This window comes from Garra rufa, chromosome 3 (assembly GCF_049309525.1).
Source record: "Garra rufa chromosome 3, GarRuf1.0, whole genome shotgun sequence".
Lineage (NCBI taxonomy): Eukaryota > Metazoa > Chordata > Actinopteri > Cypriniformes > Cyprinidae > Garra > Garra rufa.
The window spans coordinates 62,386,026-62,396,837 of NC_133363.1; the positions used below are offsets into that span (position 1 = coordinate 62,386,026).

At 33.9% G+C, this 10,812-nt stretch overlaps 1 protein-coding gene and 1 long non-coding RNA gene across 2 annotated transcripts in view; both read left to right on the forward strand.

Moving 5' to 3' along the window:
- The window catches only part of LOC141331700 (basement membrane-specific heparan sulfate proteoglycan core protein-like), a 75,398-nt gene extending 66,484 nt beyond the window's left edge, over nt 1-8,914 (forward strand). Inside the window, exons 15-29 of the mRNA XM_073836733.1 lie at nt 3,161-3,168; nt 4,191-4,450; nt 4,928-5,200; nt 5,306-5,590; nt 5,681-5,959; nt 6,275-6,535; nt 6,796-7,034; nt 7,110-7,242; nt 7,415-7,495; nt 7,881-7,931; nt 8,015-8,080; nt 8,216-8,290; nt 8,366-8,443; nt 8,628-8,681; nt 8,829-8,914. Of these exons, the coding sequence (XP_073692834.1) occupies nt 3,161-3,168; nt 4,191-4,450; nt 4,928-5,200; nt 5,306-5,590; nt 5,681-5,959; nt 6,275-6,535; nt 6,796-7,034; nt 7,110-7,242; nt 7,415-7,495; nt 7,881-7,931; nt 8,015-8,080; nt 8,216-8,290; nt 8,366-8,443; nt 8,628-8,681; nt 8,829-8,914 (2,229 nt within the window). The remainder of the gene's footprint in view (nt 1-3,160; nt 3,169-4,190; nt 4,451-4,927; nt 5,201-5,305; nt 5,591-5,680; nt 5,960-6,274; nt 6,536-6,795; nt 7,035-7,109; nt 7,243-7,414; nt 7,496-7,880; nt 7,932-8,014; nt 8,081-8,215; nt 8,291-8,365; nt 8,444-8,627; nt 8,682-8,828) is intronic.
- Nucleotides 8,915-8,937: 23 nt separating this feature from the next.
- Nucleotides 8,938-10,000, forward strand: LOC141331438 (uncharacterized). Its single transcript, XR_012355259.1, has 3 exons — nt 8,938-8,999; nt 9,222-9,278; nt 9,524-10,000. It is a non-coding gene; the product is annotated as an uncharacterized lncRNA (long non-coding RNA).
- Nucleotides 10,001-10,812: the final 812 nt, after the last annotated feature.

Here is a 10,812-nt window from a genome sequence, read left to right on the forward strand (position 1 = left end):
AAAAACAAAGAACAATTTCCAACATATATAAACGAACACATGATTGTTTTAGATTATTTAATTTTGAATCACATTAAACCTGAAGTGAATCAGACCATCACTCTCCTCTCCACATCTCTCCTCTTTAACATCAGTGTTACTCAAAGGGTGTAAGAGTGCCATTATGTAGAAACTTACTCAGTGATACTCAAGGACCATCACAGATCAGTGTGGATTGTAACTATTGTTGAAATCAATGAGAGCAAAGTCAGGTCAGTCAGTTGGATAAGAAATGTCCAAAACGTCTTAGATGGTCCTTGAGTTAGAAAGTTCCTTGGTGAAGCTGAAATAATGTGATCCATGAGTGTCTAATGATCTGTAGTGTCATTAAAACACAATGTTGGATCCAAGTTCAGTTTACAGTTTATTCAAACAAGACAACAAAAGTAAATCCAGCAATGAACAAGACAAACCAAATCCTGAAACTGAAACAATTCAATTCAAATTTACTGTTACAGCGCTTTCCATGATTGCAAAGCAGCTTTACAGAAAATTTAAGTTTCTAAAAATTAAAGTGTTTAACTTGTATAGTGATCTGGCGCTATGAACTGAACGTTAAAGGGGGCTGGGCTGGCCGACGAAGAATACAAAATATCGAACGTTTTATCGAACACATTTTTTATTGATATCGATCTTGTCTATCGCGATATATATCGTTATCGTTTTATCGCCCAGCCCTAATTTGAAGTGCTATGTTTTTAATAAACAAAGTGCTTCTAATGACAAAGTAACTGTGTACTTGATTGTATTTAAATACACCAAAAGTTAAATACTCATATAAAAGGAATGTAAACATACTTGCAATCCATTTGAAATGAATTATTTAATCTCTAAAGGTATGTGGGCAATACATTATCAATACATGTTGTATATTGTCATGTATGTATTCATCTTACATTTTATATAATGAATAAGTGTATATTTTATGTATGATATTTAAATGTGAAAGATTGTTTCAATTGTACAAGTGGTAACTTTTTTTAGATTTTCTTAGAAGTACTAAAGTATATATTTTTCTTTGTTTATTATTATTATTATTATTATTATTATTATTATTATTATTATTATTATTATTATTATTATTATTATTAAATCTACCAGAAAGTTGATTAATTGTAATCTTGAACAGACCAAGAAAATATGTAATTTATTTAATCACTCTTGAGATTCATGTTTTTATTTTATTTTATTTGTCACAGTATAGTTTGGGGACAAATTATCTAACTAACTATGCATTGTTTTGTATTATGTGTTTATTATTTAACATTATTATGTGATTATTATGTGAACAGCCTATATGATGATAATAATATGTTGCTAATAAGCAACTAATTTATATTGAGAAGTGGTCCTTAAAATACATTTTTTACTATTTAATTTAATTTGATTTATTTTAATAATGAATGGTAAATTTAGAAGAGCAAGCTAGCTTAATGCAACAGTTTTCACTGTAATTAATGATCTTCTGCACCTACTATTCTTAGTGTTATTCATTCAATATTTGTTATAAAAAAATTGTAGAGATGAAAGACTGAGAACAGACACGTGATTTCTCAATGTCATTGTGTTAAATAATAGTTTGTTGAATGTGGACTGAAAATAGTTCCAGCTGCTGGTCAAAACCGATACTGAACTGCTGACTGAAAGTGAAAAGCTAATATTTTGTTTTAACATGTGAAGTGTTGCTTGCTCATTTCACAGAGAGACCCAAAAATGTTGATTATCTGTGTTAGTCGTAAGAGGCTGATATCAGACAGCTAGAAGTTAGACAAGTTTTTTTTTTTTTTTTTTTTTTTACTTAACAGTATTATTGCCTCATGAGCTCTTTAAAAGAAATGCTTTGTTGAAATCTCTGACTGAAAAGAGTCTCACTTACCAGCCAGAACAGAAACTGTTCAATAATGTTTAAATAATCCTCGAGGACCATCACAGATCAGTGTGGATTGAAACGGGTTTGTAGACGAAAAAAAAAAATGAGAGAAAAGTCAGGCAGGTCAGTTAAGAAATGACAATAAACAAGAGAAACACTGGAGATATAGACAAGAAGGGACAGGTGTAGGCAATGAGTAGCCATGGAAACAGATGAGGGTTACTATGGTAAAAAAACAAAACAACACTGTTGTAACAAACTGAAACAGGAACTAAACACAGGAAGTGAATCCAAAAACAATGGGAAAAGAAAAACACTTCAGCATAAAAGTCCTTAAACAGAAGACAGGGAAACACCAGACCATAATCATGACAGTGTCACTAATAACAGCAGTGTGTATCATTTAAAAATTAACCAAATGTTTAAAACTATTTAATTTAGCATCAAAAACGATGCAAAAAATACAATGAACCCAGAAGGTCACACATTTGAGCTTTTCCATGTTTATTGATTTATTATTAATTACATGTAATAAATTATTTAATGAAATACAAAATTAAAGCATATTTTGTGTATGTAGTCCGAGTGAAAGCATATGATTCTAATATTAAACTATATTTTTATAAGCATATCATGAATGTTTCTATCCTGGTGTCTCTATTGTCCTCTGCATGAGAGAGAAAACAAAACCAAAGCCTATTCAAGTCTATTCCTGATGTAACACCAAATTTACTGTTTTAATGAATACTAATGTTTGTTAACTCTTCATCATTTGTCTTAGATGTAATTAAAAATTAAATTTTTAAGTATCATGAGAGTATCATGTAGTGAGAACAGTTTAGTTTATCTAAGCAAATCTTGCCATGAGTGTGTTGTTGCACAATATTATTAACTAATTATTATTAACTCATCACTGTCTCTATGGTTACCGGTAATATTCACGACTATAATGAGAATAGAAATGGACTTGTGAGAGAGTTCAATACAGATGAGTTTTGTCCTGAAGTCAGAGAGAATGAGGACACTTACAGATAATGATGTTAAATGAGTTCATGAAGTCTTCAGATAGTCTGTTCCTCATTAAGGAGTTATGTTATGAAATACAAGTTGAAATAGTAATACATTTAAAAAAATAATAATGATATTTTTTGTCTTCACAGATTCACCCACATCTAGAGTGACTGTGACACCAGACAGTCCTGTATTTACTGGAGAGACAGTCAATCTGAAGTGTGTGATTGAGTCTCACAGTTACTGGAGTCATAGAAATGGCCTGACAAATGACTGGAGATATGACAGGACACCTGAGTGGAGATATGAGTGGTATAAAGGCACAGACAGTGTAAAGTTACAGATGTCTGGTCGTTACACTGTAGACAGAGACACTCTCACTATCAGAGCAGCTACTGAGTCTGATGCGGGTCAGTACGGATGTAGAGGACAGAGAGGTGGAAGACCAAACTCATCACATTTAAGCTCAGCTGTTTCTCTTTCTGTGGCAGGTGAGTTGTATATCATTGTCCTCCTAAACTCACTCTACTGTCACACATCCAGTCATCTGAACTGGTTTTGTTGAGAATAGAAAAATGCCTTACTGCTTACCAAATTCAGCTCAGTATATTTAGCTTATTTCTAAATGGAATGTTTCTATATCAAATTATGCAACAGTGGACCCTTTTCACAAGACTGTGTTTTAACTGTCATCATCATAAATCTTTAAGTTTTTCATATTTCGATTCAAAAATAAAATGTATGTACATTTATAACACTATATCACCTTTTCATCACGTTACAAAAAACAAAACAAATTACTGCTAAATTGTAATGCTGTGTCTATGGAGGATGGTAAATTTGACATTGTTCGCTCTTCTGTCAGGAAAACACTGTTGTGGAGTTTTTTTAATGCTATTTGAGCAAATGTGGGAATGCAAAAACAATATATTTGTGGTACACTCCCATTCACTGCTCTCAGATTTGACCCAACTATGACGACTTCCGCGATGAGAAACATGGAAATGTGAAAAAGGTCCATAAACTTGTCACATTCAGCACAGTTTTTACATTCTTAAATGTTTTGTCGTACAGTCTGCAGTTGATGTGTGAAAAAAATAAAATAATAATATGAATATGAATATGAATATGAATATCAATTTTATTTCGTTTTTGCTAATATTTACAAATATTTTTGGTGCAATTAATACAAACTAAAAGCAAGTGTTTTCTACTCTTAAGGAGGTTTTGAGTTTATAACAGTTTATAATATGTGTTTTAATACAGTGAGACCAAAACCTGTAGTGAAGGTGAGTCCAGATCAGCGAGTGTTCAGAGGAGAGACAGTCTTTCTCACATGTGACATACAGGGAGGAGGAAACATTCAGTGGACATACAGCTGGTTTAAAGATGGTTCAATCATCAAACACATCACTGAGAGAGTCTACAGCATCACATCTGTGTCTGATAGTGGTCAATACAGCTGTAGAGGAGAGAGATCAGACTCACAGAGATCAGACATCAGTGCTGCTGTTATAATGACTGTATCAGGTGAGTGTTCATATTCACATCTGTTTAATACTCATTTAAAAATCTATATTTTTGTCTCAATAATGTTTATATATTATCCTGTAGCAACATCTTTTCGTATTAGAGGACTAAAACCGTTCACTTTTCATTATTCTGTCGTTATTCTGTTTAGATGCGATACTACAGGTCCTGTGTGTGTTTTTTGGTAAACAAAACTTTTCATTGTTATGGGCATCTACATCTTTGGTATTTACTTTAGTCACTGTTGCTATGGTTACAGGTGATATCCATGACTGTTATAAGAATGGAAATGAATTTCAGTAAAACAGTTCAATGCGGATGTGTTTTGTACTGAAGTCAGAGAGAACGAGGAGACTTACAGATAATGATGTTAAATGAGTTCATGAAGCCTTCAGATAGTCTGATGAAATTAGGCGTGATAATCAGGAATTATTATAAAGCAGACAAATGATTTGTAATGTTTTTGTTTTCCTGCAGGTCTACAGCCAAAGCCTGAACTCACATCAGATCCTGCAGGAGCTGCACTGACAGGAAACACAGTGACTTTGACCTGTCGCATGGATCTGTCCACTGGATGGGACTTTTACTGGTACAAACACACACTGAACTCTGAGACAAAGACAGAAACAAACTCCTACAGAATGAAGATTGATTCAGTGTCTGATGGAGGCCAGTACTGGTGTAGAGCTGGAAGAGGAAAACCAGTCTACTACACACAATACAGTGATGCACTGTGGGTAAATGTTACAGGTGAGAGATCATAGTATGTGACACAACACACAGATCAGAGACAATATCTAAAGAACTTCTAAAACTTGGATTCAAAAATAAATGCAGTAATCTGTGTTTGTACAGTGAGTCCTAAAGCTGTGGCGACGGTACGGCCTGATGAACGAGTGTTCAGAGGAGAAACAGTCACCCTCAGATGTGATATAAAGTGGGGAGGAGACACTGAGTGGACATACAGATGGGAAACAGAGGGAACAAACTACCAATATAAAAACTCTGTCAGCCGAATCTCAACACAAGAGTTGAACATCAGCAGTGTTGATGACTTTCACCGCGGTAAATACACCTGTACAGGACAGATGGGGACACAAAGCTCTCAGCGCAGTGATGCTGTTACACTGACTGTATCAGGTGAGTTTGTGTGTTTGTTCATTATTATCAGTGTGAACAGCTTCTCTCTCAGTTTCTCTGTGGCTCTATAACTCCTCATGTTTTGTTCAGCTGAAGCTCAGGCAGCAGTGCGAGTGTCTCCACAGCCGTGGCTGACTGAAGGAGACTCAGTGACTCTGATCTGTGAGGTTACAGGCTCCTCTACAGGCTGGACGTTCAGCTGGTTCAGAGATGATGATCATCTGTCAGACAGCAGCAGAGGAGCTGGAGGCTCTTACACTCTCAGTCCTGCTGCTCTACAGCACACAGGAGTTTATACGTGCAGAGCAGAGAGAGGACCACCGGCCTATTACACAAAATACAGTAACACACAGCCACTGTGGATCACTGGTGAGTCTGAGTGACACTATTTGTGCTTGAGTTCATCTGTATTTGTATTGCATTGCATTCTCTAGCACAAGATGAAGAAAAACATCTCAAACCAATGGCAACCTCAAAAACCTGCTCTTACTTCCCTCCAATACTCAGTCTAAACTAGAAGCACTATCAAATGCACACTCATACTGTAATATATGATTATCATTAATTAATTAATTAATTGTATCTCCTTACCTATTACAGATAATTCTATTTAAAAAAAAAAAAAAAAAAAAAAAAAAAACATGCATGTGCTGTTAATTGTGAGTGAGATTTTCTTCTTTTCAGGTAAATCGTCCCAAGTCTCTCTGGTGGTGAGTCCCAACAGAAGTCAACACTTCTCATCTGACTCTCTCTCTCTGAGCTGTGAGGATCAGAGTAACTCTGGATGGACAGTGAGAAGATACACAGACATAAACACAGAAGATTGTTCAAAACAAACAGGATCTAGATGTCGAATCGTCTCTCTCAGCACATCTGACACTGGAGTTTACTGGTGTCAGTCTGAATCTGGAGACAAACGTCATCCTCTCAACATCACTGTACATGGTGAGTCTCACACTTTCTAATCTAAATTCTAAAAAATATCACATTTTCCACTGATGGTTTTCTTTAAAGCTGAGCTGATTACAGACTGACAATACAATCATTTTAATGATTTCTTCTCTTCCCATTTAAATTAAGTTTTTGGCCAGATTCCTGTACACAAAATCATTTTCATGCCAGCTGTTAAAAGTCTGACTCCACAACACATTGTTTAGATGTCTTCTTACTATTTGCCATAAGCCCACTTGTCTTGTGTTGTGTAGATGGTGATGTGATTCTGGTGAGTTCTGTTGATCCTGTGATTGAGGGAGATACTCTGACTCTACACTGTTTACATCGATCTACAAACTCCCCGATCCTCAGAGCTGATTTCTATAAAGACGGATCACTCGTCCAGAATCAGACGACAGGAGAAATGAGCATCACTACTGTCTCAAAGTCTCATGAGGGTTTCTACTACTGTAAAACAGAGAGAGGACAGTCACTCCACAGCTGGATCTCAGTCAGAGGTCTGGGAATAATGAGCGACTTTATGTACGTGTGCAATATTATCATACAGTATATCACTCACAAACAGATCTTGTCATATTCTCTAATCTCAGGAGCTTCATTTTCTCCTCGTCTGGTCACTGGTGTGGTTGTGGGATTGAGTGTTTGTCTGTTGATCTTCATCTCACTGCTGCTGCTGTGGAGATACAAGAAGAACAAAGGTGTGGAGCAGTTCGTAATATTTTGTATGATTAATACAACTGAACAGCAACAAATAAAAGATACAGTTTATGAATAAAAGTTCATGAGAAGATCTAAATGTCAGCTTAAATAGTCACTGTAATCACTGCAAATACTCTTAAGTGACCATAATGCTCTTTGTTTCTTTTATAGATCAGCAGCGTGACATTAAACAGACATCAGACCCAAATCAATCTGCAGAATCTCAACAGGAAAACTCTCCTCTACAATCTGGTCAGCCTCAATAACTAATTATTTAAATGGGGATAGTTCACACATAAAAATGAATCAGTGTCTTTTCAAACATGTTTGACTTTGTCATTTGTGGAACTGTCACACAAGTTATTTTAGAAAAAGTCTCTTTTTGTCCATACAATGAAAGCCAATGGGGTCCAATGTCATTTGGACACCAGCATTCTTCTATATATGTGACCCTGGACCACAAAACCAGTCATAAGGTTAAATTTTACAAAACTGAGATATATACATCATATGAAAGCTCAATAAATAAGCTTTTTTGATACATATATGTTTTATTGATCATTATTGTTATTTTGTTATCTTCAAGACTGCTTTGCTTTTTACCTTTTATTCTTAAATGCTTGTTTGTGGCCATCAGGTTCTGATCACATGTGTGATGTTGTGACTGAAGTGAATAAGAGAGACAAAGGTTGAGTCTTAAACCTTATTTAAACACACATCATTCATCATCAACAAATATCATTTATTCAATAATATTGCCTTTTTCTTAAGATGATCTGAAGCCATTGGCAGACGTCACATATTCAGAGGTCACTGTTAAGAAAAAGATGGACAAAGGTTAAAACAAACCCTCTTAACTACATCTCACTACAATATATTCATCATCAGAAACATTAATGTATTCCTAATTCATCAAAAAGAAAAGTATATTCGTTTATAATAATTAATTCTCGATTATTAATATGTTTTTAGATGATACCACAGCAGAGCCAAATAATGTGACATACTCAGAAGTCAGAATAAAAGAAAAGAAATCCAAAAGTAAAGGTGAAATCCTGTTTTTCCTAAATTACAATATTTCTAGCATGTTCTGAATAATCTGACTGATCTGGTTTGTGTTAGATAATAATCCTGAAGGACCCAGTGATCTGGTTTATGCACAGATCGATATACAGGACAAAAAGAAAACCAAGGGCAAAGGTAAACACCACAAACTGCCTCTAAACACAACCGTCTCAATGAGTCATCATATTACCTCAGATATGATTTTATAATATCAGGAAAAGCATTTCCAAATTTAGATCATATATCATAATAAACCATGCCAGAGAGAGAGAGTCAGATAAACAACTTTTTTTTTTTTTTTTTTTTTTTTTTTTAATAGGTGCTGGATTTCGTGATTTTCTGATTGAAATGAAAACTAAAGACAAACAAAAAGGTGAATGTCTGATAATAAATATTTTAACAGAACCTGCTAATAAAATAAAATCAGGTTTTGAGTCGTTATTCTGTTGGCTTGAAATTATATTCACACTTATTAACCAATATATTGATTAACATTTTGAATCAATATACTCTTCTGTAGTTTCTTTGTGGTTAGCCACTATTCCTTCTTCATACGATCATGTACCAGTTATTAGTGTTGCAGATGTATATTGTAATGTTAATTAATTTCCTGTCTGTTGATCTCTATCAGGGAAGAGCAGTGAGTCTGAGTCTACTTTGTACTCTGAACTGAAGCACAACAAAGATGGAGGTACGAGAAACACAGAGTCAAGATTCATCACTATTACAGTCAAAACACTAACCTTAAATATTAACCATTAGGCACTGTTTCCGCTACAGATCAGAATGATTAAGTCATGTGCTCATTGAGTACAAATGTAAACTCTTATTTTGTATTGTAAACTCTTATAAAATGTATAAAATCTTATATTGTATGATTATTTTATTGTTATTTGTCGTCTGTGTTCTTCAGGTGCTGAAGCTGCTGATGCAACTTATGCTCAACCTATTAGGAAGAAGAATAAAACGCGTAAGAATTTTGTTACATCTGCACAATAATTCACAATAACTGACAAACTGCTCATAATTAGCACAAGTTCATACAGATTGTGGCTCATGTTGGTTCTTTTACATTATTAATCTGTTTAAGTGTTTCAGTTCAGTTACTTGTAGGGTTCATTGAGATCTTAAAACTGTGAATCTTCAGCAGAATGAGCTCAACTTTCACATCACCTGCATAATGCATCATCTTTCATCTGTATTATTTGTTTAAAGGTCCCTAAATGCAGTAAAGACAACAGACAGCTAAAAGAGATTGACACCAGCAGATACAGTAATGCATTGCTTAACAAATGAATCGGAGTGAACTGCTTCTGCACATGCTTGACTGAAAGGCTTTAGAAATACATATGCACTGTATTATCTGTACACACAGCATATAAGCACACATAATTATCTATATTAAATAATAAAACATTTCCAGTGAGCTCTTATGTTCAACACAAGTGCAACTGCCTGAAATGTTAATTAATTGCTGTGCAGAATTAAATTAATGTTGTAATTTGGCACTTTGTTGATAAGAGTTTAATACAATGTGTTCTTTGTTTTATAAAATAATGCCTGATGTGTTTTTGCCAAGACAACAAGATAGACGAAGATTATTTTTGTTGCATGAATATATATTTCATATATATTTATTTTTACAGTCATATATTTTAATTTTTTTTTTCATATTAAAAACATATGCTATTTTTGCTACAGCTAATAAAGTGTGAGATTTATATTCGCTAAATAAACTTAATTAAAAACAAAAAACATTTGCATGTTTTTTTTCAGGACTTTTTCACTTTTCAAAGTTAACATATAGGGTTGTTTTAACCATATTAACCGCTATTTGTTAATAGCACTAAATGCATCAAGATCTTTGTTTAAATGTGAAAAAAATATATTTTTTGTTTTGTTTTTTATTTAATGAAGTGTCCAAGTGTAAACATGATAGATGTAAAAAATTAAATAAAATAAAAAATTGCAGTAAGTGAGAATACATCCACAGAAAAAAAGCATGAAAAAAGACGATAGTCCTGATGATAAAGAGTGGTTGGAGAAAACATGAATCACTTTATAAATGATTCAGTACTTAAAAGTGAACTAAATAAGCAATGCTAAGGTCATAAGTTTGGTTCCCAAGGAACACATGAATCAATAAAATGAATACACTCATAACAATGCCACAGAAGCACCATTTTTGGTTCCCTAAGCAGCTTTCAGTGAAGAGTTCTTGAAAGAACCACCTTTTCTAAATCTGACGAACATTTTAATGATCTAAATAACTTTTTTTTTTTTTCACTATAAAGAACCAGTTTGTGCAATGGACAGGCTTGGTGGATGTTAAAGTTTCATCATGGAACCAAAGATGCCAATAATGTTTTTTTAATTTAAAAGAGTACCTCAAATGCAATATAAGTCACTTTAGATAAACATACCTGCCAAACGCATGTTAAATTATACGCACATTTACAAAAAATCTTTTTGTGCATGTTTTCCTGAATATTTTAGTTGAAGTA